The sequence below is a fragment of the Polyodon spathula genome, chromosome 13, assembly GCF_017654505.1.
Source record: "Polyodon spathula isolate WHYD16114869_AA chromosome 13, ASM1765450v1, whole genome shotgun sequence".
Lineage (NCBI taxonomy): Eukaryota > Metazoa > Chordata > Actinopteri > Acipenseriformes > Polyodontidae > Polyodon > Polyodon spathula.
In genome coordinates, this window is record NC_054546.1 from 40,104,431 (window position 1) to 40,127,528 (window position 23,098).

The window sequence follows — 23,098 nt, forward strand, 5'->3', positions numbered from 1 at the left end:
TGATGATGTCATCTGTAAGGAGCAGAATGCAGATGACAGCAAAATACTGGTGACAGCGACCTTGTTTCAGCATCTTCGAATCCCGTCAGATTCATGACAAGTACATGCTTTCAGAGAATTCACTTTTCTCAATTTTTTTTTTTCTTTTTTTTTTGGATCTAGTTATTGTGTAGTAGTGTGTATTAATATAGTTAAAGGTTTGGATGCAATTCACATATAGGTCAATTAAATGCACCAACATCTGCTCTTCTACAAGCATTTGCATATAGCATTCATATGTTAATGACCCCCCCCTTTTTTTTCTTACTCTATTAAAAACACAACACATTTTGCATATATACTAGAAGGGAGTGTAGGAAAAGTCCATCTTGTTTGCCCCCTCTTTCGAATGGCTTCGAGGAGAGTTAGAAGCAGGCAAGTGCTGTATTTGAGTGTGAGAAAGCTTCCATTGTAAAGCAGCTTAAAGCCTTATAAATCAATAATGACACAGATGGACTGGTGATAATCTATTTAGAATGCCTGATAGCAAATATTGTTGTACCGATGGTTAGAGTAGTAACTATTTTAGAATGAGATACTCTTCTTTATATATATATTGTTTTTAAAGGTAACAGTTCTACCCGTGTGATTGCTTGAGTTAATAGTATCAGAAAACAATGAAACGCCTTGCTGGTGGTGTGTGGCACAGGGGCAGGTCCATGTGGGGGGAACAAAGAGAGTACTGAGGAGTAGCTTCTGCCAATATAATAATAACAGGCCATGTTTCTTTAACAACCAAAAAAGGGACCTCTTAATGGAATTGTGTCTTGAGGTGTAAACAGCATTGCAGGTTGCCTCTTTTATAGTCTATGGTCTGATTTAGCACAAGGAGTGAGACAATAAAGTGGAGGTTGTCAGAAGTGGCAGCTGCTTGGAATCCTGATAAATATAAGCTTTTATTGATCTGATGAAAATGAAAGATCCCAGTGCTCTGCAGTATTTAGCTTCTTGTCTGCAGCACGTCACTGGTGGCCTTGCTTTGGGATAGATTTTCATTCTCGCATGCCAGATTTGATTTCATCTTTCACCTTTTCAGTTGAATTTCCTTGACCTCTGCATATTGCTGTGATTTGGTGAATTTGTTACATTTCACTTTACATCGTCTCTCTCTCTCTCTCTCTCTCTCTCTCTCTCTCTCTCTCTCTCTCTCTCTCTCTCTCTCTCTGTCTCCCCCCTTTATCTTTCTTTTGTGATAGGGAGGTGGGACGCCACTTTGGCCATCCGACAGTGCCAACCAAGCTCAGCTGCAACCCCTGACTGGGTATTTTCTAACCAGACTGACTGTCCTAACACAAGTATGCAGTTAGTGTGTTAAGGTAAGATTCTTTATATTAGTACAATTTACACCCAACATGACAGTCCTTCATATTGGATACTGAAGGGACTTGAGAAAAGGTTTACCCACAGACTTGATTCATTTTGTGAAACATTACTATTATATACATCACATTTATTAGTTCCATTTTTTTTTTTTTTTGTTGTAGGAGCTGGCACACTTTCAAAATGACCTGGTATCCGGATTCATTGTTGAACGGGGACTTTCAAAAATATTATTTTAAATGCACAAACAATACCACAGCACAGCAAGAGTTTGCATCTGGTTTATTCTTTATTTACGGAATTGCTTGGCAAGCAGGTTGAAAGAGGTGACAAACATTATACTTCAGTAGATTAAAAGCAATAGATGTTAATAACAGTGCTGTACAGGGCTATGCAGTTTAATTGCTGAATTTGAAAATAAAAAAAAAAAAACCCAAAAAAACATTAAGTACTTAAATAAGTTTATTTGTAATCTCAATGCATTGTTAAACTTAACCGTAGCTTCACTGCCTTATGTTGCTTTCCACTGTGAAAGGATAAAATAAAATCTTAAGATAGCCATACACATGAGAAAACAGGCCAGACTAAATTGTTTGTGTTACAAAAAGTTTACACATGGTATAATATGACATCCAGTGTCACATAAATTACATTATTAAAAGACATATGCATATTATGTGTGGAGGATAAAAACAAAGTCAAGCGAAAATGGTCAAATATTTAAATATTTTAGTGACAGTGGCATATAGCTACTGTACTGTTGCCTCTCTCATTCTGTGAATCTTGATTTTCAAACAGAACTTACTGTATTGCAACAGCTCCAGACAGTGTAGTTTTGAGAAGAGCAGCATAAGAAGATCTGGTATTAAAAATTGATATGCTACTTAACCTAGATGTATTTTAGGTATTTGACATTTTCACGTCCGAGACTGGCTAAATGTATTCATAGCACAAAGAAAAAAATAAAAATATAAACAGTCTTAGAGAATGTTTAAGTATCAGCTTTTCTGTTTTATAGATGTAGCTTTTTAAAGGTACAGTGAAAAGCAACAAAATAAAGCTTATTATAGGTTGAACATCAATTAGCAGAGGACACAAAAGAAATAATGTGCTTATTAAGCCATGCAAATGTTTACTATAATGTTAAAAAATAACGTTATTGAAAACATAACATTTTAAAATCCCAGTCCATGACAAAGAAACAGTAATCCCAGTGTTCCGTGTGATTAATTACAAATGCTCTACAGAACGTCTTCATATCCCACACTGTATCTAATCTCACTGAAATCATATATTTCCTGGACGGAAGCACCTATTCCATTTGTTTTGATAGCAGTTGCTTTACAGAAAATGAGTTATTTAAAATACATAAATATTCGTGTTCAATTGTATGCTTAAATGTCATTCCTTAGTGTCTGTTTCATCTATTCTTTTCTTAATATACCTTCTGTGCACTCCATGTTGACTGTCCAGTTGCTTTGCATCCATATCACGGCGCCATAAATTATAAATGACAGCTCAGTTATAGCTAAGGAATCTAAAATCAACTGTTAATCTTATATTGTCACCATGGGATTTTATGGGAATAGTCCTCTGAAATATCACACTTGAAATTTTGAATTAGAAACTGAGATATGTAAATTAATTGTTTTTAAATTTCCCCTTTAAAACTAAGTAATATGTTTTAAGCAATCTATGTGTTTATAGCTCTCAGATTTACAAAGTGTTTAAATAAAACAGTTTATCAGATGTATGTCTTCTGTACGTCAGAATATTCGTCTGGATTTCATTAAAGGAAGTGGCAGTGTGCAGAAGGTGTATTACAATGAGAGAGGCAATTCATTTTCCTATGATAGTGTGAATAATTGATATACGTAGGCCCCAGCATTTTGTTCCTTTAGATTTTAAGGGCTGCTAATCTATCTATACTTTTGCTGTGTTTTTTTTTTCTTTTTCTATTATATTTCTGTGATATTAGTAGAGAGTGGTAGTGAAATAAATGTGTTTTATTCTAGCTCCTAACCCTGCTGTTATCTAAGTAACTTCTATCTTATTAGCGACAAAGGACTTTTATCCTTTGTGCTGCCCTGCTTGCCAGAGCTTCCTGAATTAAACTGCTGTTTCCTGTTCTTTATATGCATGACCACATCTGGGTAGCTTGCTCACAGCCCTGCTGCTTAATAACAATCACCTTCCCTTTCAGTCTTCGTTGATTGTTTCTAATTCACTCTGACAGATAGTGCCTGACAACCTGCCTGCTTTTCCCTCCCTCCGTGACCTGAAGTTACTCACAGCACTTATATAGGCTGTCATTTTTAATATTTGATTTCATTTTAAGTTACGTGTTTTACTGAGATGATGAAATCAATGTTTAACTGAACATAAAGTGTATTTCTCTGCAACACCGGGACCCAGTAGAGTGAAAGGGAACTTCTACATTTACCTTTGTCTCTGTACCATATATATATGATTTTTCTTTTTACATTCCCTTTGTATCTTAAGAAGCTATTGCCAGTACTGTAATTGTATGAAGCCATATAGTAATCCTTGGCACATCCTACCCAGGTTTTTATTTTTTTTCACAGCTAGTCGCGTCCTTGCGGTTTGTAAATTGGCCAGACAGGGCAAATCCACGATGGGTTTGATGACACCATTAGCAGGTTGCCTCCTACACAGCAGTGCACTTGACATCAGAGGCTCCAAGTGACCAAGTCATCTACCTGTCCGCACTCTTAACACACAAGGCAGGGAGGGCAGTCCCTGGGGAGCAGTGGATTCCTTTGAACACACTTGTTTAAATTAGCGTCTACCACTATTTCGAACAAGGGGGGCTTTGCAGTACAATACAGTTTGTGCCAGGCAGATTAAAAAAAAGTGAAGAGATTGCAAAAACCATTTTCTTAAAATTAGTCAGTTACTAATAGAATCTATTTTTCAGTGTTTAGTTAGGGAAGGTTTTAAATATTTTTGAATATCAATAATTGATATATTATTACTAATATATTATTATTAATTATTATTATTATTATTATTATTATTATTATTATTATTATTATTATTATTATTTAGTAGTAGTAGTAGTATTATTGTATTAGTATTATTAGTAAAATAGTACAAATAAACATGATTTCATCAATTATATATCTTTAACAAAGCATGATTAATGTGCATTAACAAGCACGATGCTCATACTTGAATAACCATCAACATATATTTTTAATAGTGTGCTTTTAAAGGTTTGGTAATTCTACATTGTGTCTCTCACTACACTATAATTACACTGTACTTGATGGTATAGTTACACAGTTATTACACTGTAAACATACAAACCGTTTTAATAAAACAATTGCAAAAGAGCCAAGCAACTTCTAACATTGTTTTTTTTTTTTTTTTTTCTTATTAAAAATGTTGTTGCATTATAATTATGCAGCCATACAGGTATTATTGCTGTGTAGTTAGAAACACATAATGTACAATATTACCAGCTATTTTATACGGCGTCTTCACAGCCACCTGGTTAACATTTTTAAAACAAGATGTTAACCGCATACTGTGGAACTTAATGTATATTTACAAACTATTATTAACTTGGAGTATGCAATGCAGGGCTTCACAGAGGTGAAAACAATTTTCCCTTGTTGTAGTGCAGTACTATTTAAAGAAACTCTCTGATATCATCTTGACTAGAGGTCCTCAGTATCAATAATGTAGTTGTAGAGACTTGCTCAAGTCATGGTTATGTTTTGAGACATATCTCTTGAAGAAAATGCTGTATACATATACAAAGATTGAGGAAAGACTAAGGGTAGTGTATGATTAAATAATCAATAAATACAATACAACCGTTATTTTGATTGAAAGTGATGGCATGACTAAATAATTCTTGATTTAAGTTTTCAAAACCTAATTGATGTAACGGACTTGTGTAAATATTCAGCAATATACTGGTACTGAAGTCAACCATTTCAAGAGTTTTGTCAAAGTGATTGTTCAGCTTTTAGTATTACAGTATACAGTGTGTTTTTAAAGAGAGGGATACATTCATAAATATGGTTACAATCTGTAGTTGTGTCACGGTGTGCATCGCAATATAAATGAACCCAGGATACAAAACATAACAGAAGTTCAGCTGTATTTTTGTTGTTGTTTCTAGGAAAACAGGCTGGTCTGTGACACATGAGTATAAACATACCAAACGTGGGAAGCGTCCTGAGGGCTAAACACACTTGTCGCTCTTTAAAAAATAAATAAATAAATAAAACAGATGCATTTGAGAACATCAGTTCCAGTCTTGAGCAGAGGTTTTACCACCTCATCAAGCAATGGAAATAAAACATTTGTAGTCAACAGAACTCGTTGAGCAAATGGTGGAGTAGTTTACCACCTCATCACCAGTCGGGAGCTGGGAAATATAGTTTCGCCATATCCCTGATAGGAACGTTTCAAAGCTTAAGTTAGAAACAACTTCCTTGCAAAGCTAACACACTTTATTTTTGAATTCATATCTTTGTTGGGAGGAAGTATTTTCATTTTTTGTGTTTTATCCGGGGAAACAAAATTTCTCAGAGAGGTTTCTATAAAAGAAAAAAACACAATAGGTTGCATATACCTATAATATATATATATATATATATATATATATATATATATATATATATATATATATATATATATATATATATATATTATATTTATTATTATTTATTGCATTTACATAGCTCTTTTTTTACAAAAGTATCTCAAAGCACTGTGCAGAAAAAAACGAACAAACCACAATACATCTATACAGCAAGTCACACATACAACTGCCCCATTAAGACCATTTAAATAACAGTAAACATATAATAATATAAAATCAGCAATTTTAAACCCACTAAGAGAAGAAAGCCATTTTATAAAAGTGCGTTTTTACTCTTGACTTAAAAACTGTCCCAGCTTCCCTGACAAACGAAGGCAGAGCATTCCATAATTTAGGGGCTCTATAAGAAAAAGCCCTACCTCCCATGTTGCCTTTGTTGACCCTTGGAGTAACCAGCAGCCCCGCATCCTGTGATCTCAGTTATGATGGATTCACGCTTGCTCGGTAGGGTGTCTTTGTTCACTTTTTATTCCAGTGGAAACTTTCACCTTGAGTATCGGCATTCTTTAACCTCAACTCACACAGGGTCCGTATTCTTTACAGTGGCTGCCTTGTGATTATTCACATGAAGTGACATATTCACTGAAAACAGTTATATTTTAGTGAAGTTTGTCCCAATTGTAGATCATTCTCTCTTGTCTGTTTTTATAAGTTTATTGCAATTTTACTCTGATCCTAGTGAGTTTCAACCTATTAGCAACTTTAGAGTTTGTTTTTTTATAGAAATGTGGCAGGATCCATTGTGTTTAGGTGGCATCCAGCACTGACTTTGAGTTCTGTTAAACGATTCTTAGACAGCTGCTTTGACTGTGATTTACCAAGGCTCCCTGACAGTGTTTTCCATCTTAACTATTTCAAGAATGAAAGTGTTTGAAAAATTAAGTAATGCACATGCATCCGCTTCGTGTATTTAGCCCCAGGCAGTCATGCTACACACAGTGGGAAAGTTAAGACGGAAAACGGACGTAAATGTACCAGACCACTCCATACCTGTTCATAGTTAACCACAATAATTGGTAGATATACCCAGGGATGGTATTTTTATTTGATAAATATTTTAAGTCACCAGGCAATGGCTTGTAGAATATAATCTCTGCTGGGCGATCTGCATTATACATGAGGTAACAGAAATGAGTTTCAACATCTAATGAGCTAAATATCTGTCATGTACATCTTTTGGGTTAGGCATTTATAGAATGTTGTAGATTGAGTTGTTTTCTTTATATGCGATAACTACTTAAGAGATTGAAGCCCACTGCTTTTTTTAATGGCAGTTTCATTACAGACACTGCAAGTGTTGTGCTTCTAACTGTTCAATACAGGAGGGTTCTTCTTGGCTGGTTCTTTTGATTGACATTTTAGTGCTGTACTTGGTTTGCTAAGTTGTGTTGTCAAGAGAAGCAGTGTTATATCACTAGTACTGTATGCTGTATATCACCCATACGATATTGTCAGTTGTGTTAACATCGTTTGTTTTGTTTTTTTCACAGTTTCATATCTGAATGTTGTGCCAAATATCGGAATATTGTGGCATTTAACCTCTTGCATTGCTACACCGACTTTATGCACTGTCCCCACGCTGTTTAAAGTGCTAATAAACTAGCAGTGGCCCTTCGTTTTATTCAGGTGAGCTGTGATCTGAGCTCTGCTTTGTTCAGCACATTGGGTTTGTTGTATTAATCCTCTGCCTGGATGTCATTGTCCTTCATCCAACATGTTTTCAACCACAACCTGTTCCTGTTCTGTGCCAACACTGCTGAGTTCTTGTAAGGGCAGATCTTGTTCTTCAAAAAGGCATTTTGATGACTCACGATCATGTATTAGTGTAGCACTATGAATTTATTTCCTTGATGTTTTTGCTGTACATATGGAGTGGTGCTGTCGTTCTGGTCACTATCTATAGTAGGGGTTTTAGAGTTCCAACAGAGGTTACTTTACATACATTGCTATAAAATTACATTTAACTGTAAAATGTTACAGTGAATTTACTTGTCCATCAATTTTAGCATAACTTGAAACACCATGATCGTCTGGAAATCAGCATAACTAGTTCTGAGCCGCTAAAAATGTGTGCTGGCCATTGTTATAAATACTTAAAGATATATACCTTTTTTTTCTTTTAAGTTTGCAAATTAATATCTTTGTGTATATAATGATTATCTTTGTGGTATATAACTAGGTGCATTCCTCATAGAGCAACAGATAGATTGTATTAAAATTAACATTTTGTTTTGTAAATTTAAATTGACATGCCCTCCAGGGTTGTTTTGGTTATGGAAATTTCTTATTGATTAGTGAAAATATTTTTCATAATGGTACATTTTCCATGACAGTGATACTGTGAGGTGAGACTGAACCTTGTGAAATTGTGCCAATTATTAAATATGGAAAATGTTTTTGTTGACTGGTAGAGAAATCATAGATACAAATGATTCAATTGCACTCCAACTCCACAGCTTAATCAGTTTATGACTAGACTTTGTTAACTGTATAGAAATAATTTCTCTAAAATTTAGATTTATCCCTAAATGCTATATTTAAACAACCAATTAGTTTCACTTTATGAGCGAGACTTGTGACACTAATAACTCAGTCTGCTACCTGTTTAATTTATTAAATATTAACATTGTATTCCTGAAGTTGAAAATCTGACGACCTCCGTTTATATGAAGTTATGGAATAGGGCTCAGCATACTCCAGCAGTCTGACTTGTGCAACACTGCACATATTTAATTTCTATGCATTTATCATTTTTACTTTCAGAGTAAATACAACTGTTATATTTACATAAAAGGCCACACAAATGTTACCTCAAGATAATGATATTGTTCAGTTTTGAACAGTAACTCAATGGACTTGTTCCTCCCTCCAGTTACCAAAAATAAAAGCAATGTCTCTTTGTCTGTGTACTATGTATGTATCTATTTATAGATGTATGCTACCTATCTCTATAAAAAAAAAAACAAAAAAAAAAAACAGGTTAGGTTAGATGTGTTGGTTTCCTTATGAATTGCCTTAAAAAATAAAATGACAGACTTATGAAAAGTAAGATATAGATATTATATCCAAATTATCTTTCTTTCTTTAGTTACAACATTTTCTCTGCATAAAAATAAGTCATCCTAAAGCCATATTGTTTGTATGTATAAAATGATTTAAATCATACTCTACAGAATAGAGTTTTAAATGTTAAATGGGGGTTGAAGTCTGCCTGAACTCGTTTATAGAGCTTTGCACCATGTTGACATTTAAATGTGATAAGAATAGAAAACTGTATGCCGACCTATTTTGAAGATGCTTTCTGAATACATTCACATCAGTTTCAGTCTATAATTAACAACAAAAAAAAAAGAGCGATTTGGCTCCAGAATTGATTATAATAGAACCTTATAAAGCTACAGGGAGATTTTTTTTTTTGTTGTTGCTTGGAACGAATTAGAACGAAGTCAAAAGCACACCTGGGTTTGACAAAGATTGCATTTACTGACTGCTGTGCTATCATATTACAGAGAGCTAGACCAGCTTTTAGGAGCAGCTGTAAAGAAGGGTCTGTTAAATCAGCATGCAAATAACAGCACATTGTTAACTTAATCAGATGCAGAAGAAAAAATGTGCCAAAACCATGAGGATGATCTATAAACAAGTTCAGTCCTCCAAGATAGTTGGGGCAGGAAGATTAAAACACTGTCCCTATTGGGTAATGTTTGTGGGTAATAAGTCTACCCTTCAGGGTGTGGCTAACCTGCCCCAGTTGGTGCTTTACCACTTCAGCATTCTGTCGAGTGGCTTCGACGAGCAGTTAGCTGTGATAGAGCGATTGTTGTGCATTATTTTCTTCACAAGGTTGATTTTTAAATAGGATCCCAGGCAGCTTGTGTGACATCTTCAGGAAAAAAAAAAAAAGTATACTGTACCTTTTATAGCATTAATTTTACAACAGGTTGAGCATCAGCAGGCATATGTTTTGTACATATTGTGCAGTTTCTGATACAGATACAAATGTAGTCCAGAAATCTAAACACATAGGGATCTATTATAAATATTGACATCCTTTTAATTCTATAAATAATCACACTATCTGTAAATGTGTCAATATATCTTCCCTTTACTCTTCAGTGGCTGTAACTAGTATTGCACATCCTCCAGAAATCCAGCTCTTTGTCTCTGTATTGACATCACCAAATACAATAAAAATACATGGTCTGCGATGTTGATGGTATATAGATCCTCCACTGCTCTGTTTGGAAACTGATTGGAAAAATCAATTTCTTTATCAGTTCTCTTTCAGCACAATAGGAAGCAGGCTGTCTGTGTATTACCGTAATCCGTTGTGTATCCGCCTGTCACATATCCACCCTAACCATTTATCCGACATGATCAAGCTCTTCAGCAACCGTAGTTTATTATTGAACAGAGAAGGTTAGCTCAGTGACTGTAGATCCCACCAAAGTGTTTGTACACTGTGTTGTATGTGCTCCGTGCGCTGCCATTGCTGGTAGTGTCATGTGAGCTGGTCAGTGTGTTGACTTGATATGTAAATAAATCCTGTTCGCCTGCGGGGCTTATCAACTTCAACAGCCATCTCAATCTCTTGCCTCCCACATGGCAGATGACTACTCTGTCACAAGTATTAATACCCTGTATCTTTTTTAACAATTATTTAGGGGAGCTCCCTAATAAAAGCGGAGTCTCAAAACAATAATTGTGTGAATATAGTAATTGTTACAGCTGTGTATAGTGGGATTTAAAACAGGATTCATTTATCCGACTTTTTACATATCCACCCTTACTCTGGTTCCACTGCAGTCAGATACGCGACGGACTCCTGTACTGGAATGCTGTATTATAATATTATAAGCACAATTAAGCTGCTTGAATTTTCTACATATAAATTATTTATTTATAGCATGACTCTATGCATGGCAGTATTTAAAAAAATAAATAAATAGTGCTTATTCACTTAAAACAAAGAAAGAATAAATGAAACAATGTTAATGATTAATGTTTGTCATTTTCTTGCAAAGATTACAGTGTACTACAATTAATTCTATACCATCCATTTGCATACAGTTTTCATGCTAACTGCATACAATTGTGAGCACATTTTCTCTATGAAAATGGACATATTGGCCCCTGTTAATTACATCATCTGGTTCATGGCTAATGGGCTATGCTATCAAGAAGGGGTCTACTGTAATCTTGTTTTACCAAAAATCCCAGTAGAATCAAAAAGGAAACTGGAAAATCCTTAAAGGGGAGGAGCATATTCAGTTTTATGGGGGTTGGAGATGCTACTGTAGACGAGACAAGAAGAATTCATGTGTAAGGAAAACAAATGAAAAAACAGTATATTTTAGTTTTCGTTCTTTAGTACTCTATATGGTGTTAGCGCTTCCAAGGAAAGGAGTTTTATTTTACGGAGACAGCACAGTAAATAAACATGGACCCAGAAATCACAACAGTCCCACCCATTCCCCAGTGTCATTGAACAATTAGACTCCCTAACCTCAATTTGGATTTAACAGTGAAGGAGGAATTCAGTGTTGGAACATTTCAGGTGACGCCGCTTTACTGTGATCTTCTCACCAACATGGTTGCAAAAGACAAACACTGTGTAATTCTGCAGCTGCATGCACTGTTTTAAATGAATGTATTTGATTTAAAGAATGCTTTGTCTATTTAGTCATCTCTTCCTTCCTGATTGGCCTGATTAGATTAGTTACTTAAACAGGAAGTCAGCTTTCTTTTTATCATGCTATTTGGCATACATTGCATAACAGCTATCAGTATAGGGTGGCTTTTTTTATCAGGCACAGTATTTAGATTGAATTGTAATTTAACAAATGCTTGAAATGTACTGTGCATTTTTTTTTTTCAACAATTAGAATACAGCACTTAATTGGTTCTTCACTCCTAAATCCAGGTTCTTATGCATTTTCGCTAGAAGAAAGCATTCTCAAAAGCCAATGAAGTTTATATAAAAAGACTGCTTAATGTACAACAGTTCCGAACCCTATTTAAAATGTTAATTCACACAACACACACTTCTAATTAGCAGAGTATTTGTTTTGCAAAAAAACGTTTTTACAGATTCAAATTTTAAGAAGCTGCTACGTATGGTAAAGCCTGCAGCTACGCGTTTTTTTGTAGTTCACAGCCCTTGAATGTCCTTTTTTGTATGTATGCATACCAGTGATGGTAAAGGTACTTGAGTGTAAAGAACCATTTATTTTTAATTAGCTGCACAACAATTAAAGGATTGACAAACTAAATTGAACCATGTATCTGTGCTTACTAGCTTGATTTTACCACCTGTCACAAGACTTTGTTCAAACCATTATGCAGAATCATTACAGCAGGAGCACTAAGAACAGAAGAAAACAGCAATTATTTCTGATATCTGGTTGTTTGGGGGATCCACTGACATCAGGTTTAAAGAAGCTAACTTTTTAGTCCTATTTGCTTCCATAAGGAAGTGGGTCGTTCTGATATCGTTTCATGTGTGTGTTATAAAGCCAGCCACGAGGTGTGATTTACAAAATGCAGTCCCCTCACTACAAAACAATCGACAAAAAACTTTGCTTTCATTGTAAAATGATGCTCTGTGTCCAAGTCGTTTATTGTGTACTGCTCCCTTTAAAATCTTGACAAATTTTAGTATTAACAGTCATACTGATTTTATTGTGCAAAATCCCAAATCTCTGTTTGGAATATTTAAATAAAGTTTTTTTTTAAAGGGTTTGGCCTAGATTTACTCAATGCTCCAGATCAAATTTGCACCAGTTTTTATATCTATATATATTTATTTTTTTAACCGAAAAAAAAGAAAATGTTCTTCTTGTAAAACAGAACAAAGACTTTTGATATTTATATATAGTGTATATGTGCATCAATATATGCATTCTAGAGATGCTTGTTAGTTGGCTCTACCCAGATTCAGATCATGTTTTATTTCAAATCAGGAATTATAGGAGCAGGTTTTAAACTCTTATACATTATAGTCACTGTGGTATTGTAGGTTGCACATAAACTCCAAATCTGCCGAGTATAATAAGGCAAGTGTTTAGCATAAAGTAAAGCTTTGAGCAGAGCTGAAATTACCAGAACAATGAACTGTGGGAATGTGCATGCTTCTCATAGATCTAACACTGGCATCTATATAGTCTTTCAGACATGGGGATGAAAAGCTGCATTTTTTTCCTTATACTGATCTTCAGTGATGAGCTGAAAGGTGAACTACCTGTTGACAGTCTTCTTAGATTTTCTCAATAACATATTGTTAAACATTGAGACTGCAACTAAAAGAGACTGCTGTTATGTGACGAGTATATGATAAAGATATGTGGTATCGTTATTTACAATCGTGCATTTGTCTTTACTCTTGGAAATCCACTCGCTCGCAGACCAGCTGTGAGTACTGGGACAGGTTCAAGTCATGGTTCCTGTAATTATGGGATTTGAATAAACATGGAATAAAATAAGATACAATTTAATAGTGGCTTCATATGTAACACTACGAGACATATTTTGGGGCCAGTAATTAGAAAACTGGAGTTGCTGGCTGTTTTTAAGCTTTTTGAGTGACTTGGTTGCCAAAAAGAAAACTGTAAAAGGTAACATCATGTTGCTTTTGCTACCCGAAATCATTATGCCTTTTACAGAAAGAAACTTCCGTATTAGGAAATTGTGGTTAGAGCTGAAAAAACAAAATGTGTTTTTTTTCTGCACAGTAGGTGGATTGTATACAAACCCTGGCTACCAAATTATTCTACAGCCTACTAGCTTATTGAACCAGAAATTGAAACAAAGGTGAATTAAGTTTTGCATGGCATCATCTGCTTCATTAAAAATAAAAAATAAAAATGTATATAAAGAAATATTTTCTAAATATGTTTTTTCAAGCGCTGCTTCCTTACTGAATAAACGTTCGAACAGTGGTGAAAGTGGACAGAAAGAAAGGGGAAAAACGCTAGCTATATTTTTTATGAATTTGTTTACGAGGGATAATTGCAGTGTTTGTAGCCGGCATTGCGGCTCCATTGCTGATGCTCCTCACACCATCTTTGCATCTGTCTCGGGTCTCTCATTTTATAATATAGTATCTCCTATTACTAATTTACTTACTCTGTGCAAAATCAAGTTGTATGTGATGATTCTTGGAACGGTAAATAAACCACAAACTGTAAGAATGTACCACATATCTGTCTGAGAAAATGTAATAGGAAGTTCTAGTGGTTTTAGAAACTCTTATAAAAGTGCTTGGTTCACAATAAGTAAATGTTACATGTTTCAGGTAACTGTGGAATATGGTCCAGTAACAAGCTTCAATAATTACTTGAAGGCTGCTTTTTCTAAAACATTTGGGGCAGCAAAATTACAAAAATCAGGATCCACCAACATGTTGAATGCTGTAGTGCCTACACAGTAATGGATATTAAGATGGATAAAAATGTAATGGTTTCGGTACAGCGAGGTAAGCTGGTCATATTGCATGTGCATTTATGTGGAGCACAAAAATAGTACTGAAAATATCGCAGCTAGTAATCTTTGTGTTGAAAGCCATTGTGTTAGATTTGTTAACAATACAGATAAACACAGTAAGCTGTAGGGAACTGAAAGATGCTGGGCTTCTGCATATACATGTTGAAACACCTCAGCAATACCCCTCTATCACAATTGATCTCTTGGTGCTTTTTCTTTCATTATGAAAGATGAAATCGCAGTGTGATGGAGCCTTTATGTTTCAACTAATTGTTCTTAATGCTGTGCTAACTCAAGTGGACACACGTCAATTGCATAGACTTCCTTTTTTATCAGAAAGGAAGGTTATTATCAGATAAATTGCTATCTGGAAATGTGGAACTGAATTATGTAGATAAAACGATTTAGGTTTTTATTCTGATTTGCTTCTTAATGTACACTCACCAGGAAAATATGTGAAAAGCAGCTTTTTGGTTATTTTTGTTTAATGTAGTTTTAAGTGTACATAATCGTGTTGGTTTTAAGTCAATATTATTATTGTTTAATAACATTATTATTATTATTATTATTATTATTATTATTATTATTATTATTATTATTGATTTCCAGGATTTAGTTGTGCATTATGAACTTTATTAGAGAGTTAAGGGGAGTACATTAAAAAAAGGATTAAATGTTATGAATATTATGTAGTTTGTTTTTCTGCATTGCAATTTTAGCTGTTTTTAGAGGTGCTCTATTTTTGTCTATTCCATTAACCAGTACTGCCATGAGATCACACATATTAATACAATAAAAAATAGAATCACAGTATCAATGTAAAATGTTTCTTCTGTGACAGATATACTCCTTAAATAGTCAATTTTGAATGTTTTACAGACTACCATACCTGTGAGAATTTTCTCATGAATTTGTCGTAACTATATATCAATATTGCTTCATTTCAAGCACTGGTCATCGAGACACTGGCATCAGTGTGATACTGCTACGAGTATGAAACTAACACTACAATGGAATATAGCATATTGCAGACAAAACAGACTTTAAGATCCAGCTCATGTTACATTACTTAACATCAAAGTTATTTCCAATGTACAGCATTAAACTACTGCTAATGTAAACTGCGTTTTAAACTTTCCAGCCCTGCCCTCTTGAAAAATGTTTGTGAGGTCATTTGTTTGGATGCAGAAATGTCACTCATGTTGATAGCAACAGATAATAAAAGTATTTGCTCAGCACACCAAAGCTGTATGCATGAAACAAGCCTTGGTTTATTTTTGTAATAATATGTATAGCTGTTAAATGACCCTGAAAGGTTCACCAGTCTAGTCTGGTGTTTTACACTGCAGTGTGCTTTGCTTATCCCAGCTATTGCTATGATAAACAGGGTCCATTATAAAGATGTTCTCTATTCCCATACCTGCTTTATTTAAATATATTGAACGATGACTTTTCATTGCAGAAGTATTGCCTTGTGTCTTGATCTTTACCTTATAAAACATGTTTGCATTAGTTACTGCTGGATTCCCTGTGGGTTGTGATTGAAACCCATTTTAAGACTATCCCATAGCTAGAGGCAGTCCAAATCTGCAGAAAAATGTGCAAAAAACTGCAGACATTTTCAGTAGATATCTGCACAGTGTTCTGAGCATCTTATGTGTTCAGTATGTCTATTAATAATGGCTTATAAAAATGTAAATCAAGTAAAAATAACCATATCAAACAATGTATGGGTCAAGTAATTTCAATTTAATATATCAAACATTTGTGTGACTACAATCTTTAGAAACTGTCAAACAAAAACATTACACCACTTCACACGAGACTTCTTATTGGGCCACATTTCAAAGCCTGAATTCCAGTCTTTAACTAAATCCTACTTTTTGAAAGAGGCAAAACACTGGTCAATTTAACAAATCTAGAAGAGAACAACTAAGATACATATTTCAGGTCTCTTTACCAGTCTGTTTAAGATAATTGTGATGACGATGTATGAATGTGGCAAATCTGTGGAAGATTGTGAATTCCTTGGGAGCCTGCAAATTCTGCGATATCCGAAGGAATTCCGTTATCCGCAGATATGGACTGCCTCTACCCATATCTAAGTACTTGTATATGCTTGATTACTCCAGTCAGCCACATTGGTCCAAATATGTTGCCAACCCTGCCCAACACTCAGGGGTTAATTTGTAATATTGTATGAAAATCTTGCCGAGCTGCTAGTGACATTCTCCTTAAAATTTAATATACCTCGTTAATGCTTAGTTGCAAACACTGAAGGTTTTTTATGATCATAATCATGTGTTATAGCACCTAGAGCTGTTACTAGGCAGCATACTAATCAGCTTAATGAGATATTACAGCAGTTTTTGTTGACTAAAGCAAAACTCATTTTATTGTTTCCAAAGCTTGACCCTCAGTTGAATGGAATAAAACAGTATTCTTTTTAAGAGTTTGAAACGCACTGCTCATTTAAAACCGTGATCATACGATGAACATGTTTTTAATGGATTAAACATACATATAAATTATACTCCATTCATTTTTACTGCACAGAGACATTCTTTCTTGTAGACTTTTATTTTTCTTTACCTTCTGGGTTACAACCTACTGTAAAGTTTTTAATACTGGTATACGTCATTGAATTTATCCTTTGTAGATGTTTATAATAAAAAATACAGTATAGACCACACTCTGCCATTTTGTGGCTGGAAATAGAGTAGGCCAATACAGTGCAAGTATTTTATTACCGAGAACATTACAGAATACTTTGATAAGAAAATAAGTAAATATACAAGATTTGTAATAATTGATAAAGCAGAGAGTGCATTGCAGATTGGGAATTCTACTTTTATGTAGAAACAAAAGTTCAGAGAAGAAAACAAAAAATTGTAATACATATGAATAATAAGCTGTACAAGTGTATCCACAATATGGTACTTTACAGACAGGCTAAGACAAATAATTGTGAGCAAACATGTGTCAAATTAAAGTCCCTTTGTAAATGACCAGATGCATACAGGGTGATCAGAAAAAATAATCAGAGTGGGAAGGGTGTTGGCTGTCTTCTTGTTACACATATCATCTTTTACATAAATATTTATTTACAAGCTTAACAGTAGATCAATATGTTTTTAGATTGATTTTTTTTTGTACAACAGCTGTCTCAAAATGGCCGAATGCAGTGAAAGCTTTGATGTTGTGTAAATGTAACGTTGTTCTCTGCTTGTCTTTTTCTTTTAGAATGGAGGGAACTAGTTTGTGCCTTGGTGTGTCTTCAGCAGTGCCTGAAGCTGAAGCCCATCTCAACAGCACTGTTCTTAACGGCCAGTATCCGATAAGCCAGAAGCTGCACCAGTTAACTGCTCAACTTGGTCATGCCTTTCCTGATCTCCACAACAGACAGATTCCTGAAGAGAAAGCTGCTACCCCACTGGATGAAAAAAGTCACCTGTCTTTTGCAAGTCAGCCAATAAGCAGTCAGATGGCTATGCTTGCCAACCATCTGAATCGAGACATCGATTCCAGTCTGGCTATGAATGGGAGAGTAGACCTTCAACAGTTCCTGAACGGGCAGAACCTGGGCATCATGTCTCAAATGAACGACATTGAAGACGATGCCAGAAAGAACAGGAAGTACCCATGCCCTCTCTGTGGAAAGCGATTTCGCTTTAACAGCATCCTTTCACTACACATGCGAACCCATACTGGAGAGAAGCCTTTCAAGTGCCCATACTGCGACCACCGGGCGGCTCAGAAGGGCAACCTGAAGATCCACCTACGCACTCACAAGCTGGGCAACCTGGGCAAGGGCCGCGGTCGAGTCCGTGAAGAAAACCGACTCCTGCATGAGCTGGAAGAGAGGGCCATCCTGAGGGACAAGCAGATGAAGGGCAGCCTCCTACAGCCCAGGCCTGACATGAAACAACAGCAACAGCCTCCCCAGCAACACCAGCTGCAGCCAATGCAGACTCAGCAGCAGCAGCAGCAGCAACAGCAGATACCCATTGCCCCCTGCAGTCTGCCGACACTCACAAGCCACAGCACCCCCGAGAACACTTCTCTTCTTGCCCCCTCTCCGAAACCAGCCCAGGAAGAGCAGGCAGCCCCGCCCACTGGCTTCCGCTGCACCTTCTGCAAAGGGAAGTTCAAGAAGCGTGAGGAGCTGGATCGCCACATCCGCATTCTGCACAAGCCCTACAAGTGTACGCTGTGTGACTTTGCTGCCTCCCAGGAGGAGGACCTCATTAGCCATGTGGAGAAGGCGCATATCACTGCGGAGTCGGCCCAGGGCCAAGGCTCCAGCGGCAATGGAGACAAACCCGCCAATGAGTTCCGCTGTGAGGTGTGTAGCCAGGTCTTCAGCCAGGCCTGGTTCCTGAAGGGCCACATGAGGAAGCACAAGGATTCCTTCGAGCACTGCTGCCAGATCTGTGGCAGGCGATTTAAAGAACCCTGGTTCCTGAAGAACCACATGAAAGTGCATCTGAACAAACTGTCTATTAAGAGCAAATCACCTCCAGACTCCGAGGTGCCTGTAACTATCAACAGCATGGCACAGGAAACCCATGCAAACTTGTACTCCCGATACATATCATGCTTGCAGAGTGGGTACCTGTCGCCTGACAAGACAGGCTTAGTTGATCAAAACCAGATGCTTAGCAAAGCAGCCATCACTATGAAGGAGAAAGAAATGCTTGGAAAACTTCTGGCACCGGTTGGCGGAATGGGCCACAGCTTGGGTGAAGGGGAGAAGAGATCTTTGTTGGGTTGTTTGAACCTGGTGCCTCCCTTGAAGTCCAGCTGCATGGAGCGCTTGCAAGCAGCCGCAAAAGTAGTAGAGATGGACCCTATAAACAATTATCAAGCTTGGCAGATTATGGCAAGGGGAATGGCCATGGATCAGGCTTTTCTGTCTAAAGAGCAAGAGCAAGTGACATGCAGTCAGGAAGAGACTCTGGCCAATGCAGGCATACTCTTTGCGAAAGAAAAGCGAGACTACCTTCTTATGTCTGCTGATGGTTCCAAGCAAAAGCTGCACACTGAAGCTGTGCAATGTGCCAAAAGCAGCAACCTGGTCTCAGGTAAAGATGGCACTTCAGAAAGTAGCAGGGAGTTTGTGCCCCGCAGCCTTGGGCAGAGCCTTGAATACAGCATACCTAGTATGAAGGAAAAGTCCACAGAGTGCTCAGATTGCGGAAGGGTGTTTAGGACTTATCACCAAGTGGTTGTCCACTCCCGAGTGCACAAGAGGGACCGGAAGCCCGGGGAGGAGGGGATCCGAGTCTGCCTGGATGAGCGACGCGGCTCAGCAAGTGATCCAGAGTCTCAGTCCATCAGCAGATCCACAACTCCAGGTTCCTCTAACATCACTGAGGAAAGCGGAGCTGGAGGAGGCCTTTCACAGACGGGGAGTGCACAGGAGGACAGCCCACACCCTTCCTCTCCTTCCTCTGGTAAGACTTTAATGGGATAGTATTCATTACTGAGGAGACAATGACAAGAATGAGAATTAACACAAGCAGGGGGCTTTTACAGCACTGAATCTGGTGTGGCCAGTATACATTTTTTTAACTCACTGATTTATTAGTTATGAGAAAAATGTGTGTGTGTGTGTGTGTGAAGTAAGCTTACACGTCTGCAATGTGACCCGTTTCATGACAAAATTTGTAAAAGCTGTGGTCATCTTTGCTGTTCTAATTATTGGCTGTTTACCATAAGTGGTTGTCCATGAACATCCATGGTGAGAAAAGCAGACAATACATAGATGACCATCTCCACAGGCTGTGTTTTCTTCATGAACTAACCATCTATATCTTGACCTGTCTATGGTCAGAAGCTGTGAGAGAATCTGGAACAGGACCAGCTTGCCTTAAAAGCCAAGGTCTACCTGCTTAGCAGCCAGTTCTTACTTTAGAGATTCAAGCTACAGTAGCTGCATTTGTTTCTCTCTCTTTAAAAGCCAGTCACCCATGCAGTCACATGCCTTCACCTGTGTAATTGTTGGTATGGCTATATCTGCTTCTTTACACACTCCCATTGACTTGTCAGTGATATAAATAGATGTTCATTAAGAGAGGAATGCAGTATCAGATGCACAACTCCCCCTGCCGAAGGACTATGACAATGTTCAGTAAGGCTCAGGCAAAATGAAATTACGAGAGAAGAAAGAGAACCTACCAGTACAGAATTTGTTAAGCAAAATACATAAAATCCATGCTGTGCATTCCACACATTCTCATGATACTTTAATGCCTCTGTTCAAATACCCATGAAACACTGTTCAAATCCAAAGTCAGCGCCTACTTTACAGTATAGTCCTGAAGGAATGTGAATTAAGTGTAATAATAGTAAGCAGGATACAATTGATTAAGCATAAAAGATTATGGGCCTAGTACTACATTATTATCAGATAAGAGGTATATTTACCGGGAAGTGTAGAGGCTGCTGCTAATGACTATAGAACTTTTAAAGGTAACTTCTTCATTCCTCAGGGTAGCAATATGCAGCTAAGCACTATGCGTAATAACTGGGTCATGACTATGTGATAATCAGATGGTCTAAGCTAAACAAGTCAATGTACACATATAAAAGCAGGCTTAAACAAAATCTGATTGCATTTGCAGAGTAAAATATGCTTTCCAAAAAAAAAAAAAAATTAAGCAACTTCATTTTTAATAAGAACATTTTTATTTATGAATATTTAACAACTAGTTATGTTTGTCATGTGTTGCATTGATTTTGAACAAGGTATTGAACTTTAAAGGGATTCATGCTACAAGAGATTGAAGTAAGCCACATAATTTGATTTTACAAGAATGTTTAAAAAAAAAAACAAACAAACCTTTATAGTGAAATGTTTTGTATAATACATCATTTTGTCCTTCCAATATTTTGCCTTATATCGCATGGAACATTAAACGCTTTTACTAACTTCAAAGTATGATGAAAAAAGAAGAGGTTTTATTAAAATTCCAACAAAATAGGACTAGCTTAACTGTCAGAATTCAGTGGAAAATACAAAATCACAAGTATCAAAGCTCTGCTGTTGAGGAAACACTAATGCTACATTTTGAAGACCCCAATACAGGTTCTTTTATTCAGTATTGAATTTATATGTGTGTATGTGTGTATGTGTGTGTATATATATATATATATATATATATATATATATATATATATATATATATATATATATATACGCCGACTATATATAGACATAAAGCCCGCGCTTAAAATCTGTATTTCAAAGTGCTTCATTAGTTTCTTAGGTAGATTTTTTTTTCATTGCTCATAAAATAGATTGATAGTGCTACCGAGACAGAATCCCTCTATATGTATCCACAGTTCAGGTAGTGAGGACTGATGGGCAACACGCCAGATATCCCCACACTGTTCTACTAATGTGCCTTAAAGTTGACCTTGAGGGCTCACCCTCTGCTGGGGGAAAAGGCAAGCCTAGTCTCTTAGCTTAATTCATTCTCAGAGAAAAGACTACAAATCACGTAGAATTAAGGGACGTTATAGAGATTGGTGCTTATGAGGCTAAATAAATTCACCCTGTTCTGCATTAAACTCGTTATTTAGGGGAATAGTTTCTGTATCCATGGTATGGACTTAAGATAAGAGGGGAATCCATTATATTTTACTAAATATAATCAGCTGCATTTTTATGTAAAGACATTCAAAAGATGTGCACAACACTCATGTTACCTAATCCCTGGTCTTGACGAACAGCATCGAACACGTCTTTACAAAATGATTTAGCAATCAGAAAAGATTTACCACCAGGTAGCACTATACGGTAAGGAAATTCCTATAGACTCAAGGGTAAAAAATAATACTTTAAAGGTTGTTTTTGTTTTTTTGCCACAATATCCCATTTCTGTAATAGAGGTTAAAAAAGGTCACTTAGAATAGAAGCAGTTTATTTTTTCTTTTCTTATTTCAAAGAGAAAGCTGATTTATTTTGCATGTCTGTTGTATTATAACCTGCTGCCACAGTGACTGAATTAAACTTAACTTACCATAATGATCAATAATATCTTGGCTGTGAAAAACAAAGGTCAAGGTTACACACTATTGTTTCTCAGGCTTGTTTTTTTTTTTTTTGGGGGGGGGGGGGGCTCTTAAAAGTGAAGCTGCTATTGTTTCAAATTGTCCTTTAAGGACGATAACATGCTTTTATTAATAAACCTTTAACATATTTGTTTTTTCAATAAGCATTTCAAATACTCTTCTCATTAGCTACGTTTTATTTTGTTTCTTTTTTCAAAATTGGTTCAGCAGCGAAGACACTATTGTAATTTTCGATTCTCTGCAATAAATTCAGTTTGATAAACAAGGGTTCCCAATTTGATAGCATTTCTGAATTCATTATGATGCATTTTAAGCAGAGTTCTTCTCAGATCTGAGAACGACGGTTTACAATGAATGGCAGAAGAGAAGCTGTTTTAACCTGGTGTAATACTTTGTAAAGGGGGATTGAGAACGGAGGGGCTATTTAAAACGTCTTGCTCAGTCTGAACAGAGGAGCGAGGTCAACTTTGCAATCAAACAGCTATGGCAAAGATGTGTGACAGTCACTGGCAGGGGGAAGCTTGGTATGCAGCTGTTTGT

General features: G+C 36.3%; 1 protein-coding gene across 5 annotated transcripts in view; it reads left to right on the top strand.

Annotated features, from left to right (window-relative positions):
• Positions 1–23,098, top strand: part of znf536 (zinc finger protein 536) — a 149,777-nt gene that overhangs the window by 51,968 nt on the left and 74,711 nt on the right. For all 5 annotated transcript variants that reach the window (XM_041269049.1, XM_041269048.1, XM_041269052.1 and 2 more), the window contains exons 2-3: positions 1,236–1,355; positions 17,723–19,935. In XM_041269049.1, the coding sequence (XP_041124983.1) occupies positions 17,724–19,935 (2,212 nt within the window). In that variant the 5' untranslated portion in view covers positions 1,236–1,355; position 17,723. The remainder of the gene's footprint in view (positions 1–1,235; positions 1,356–17,722; positions 19,936–23,098) is intronic.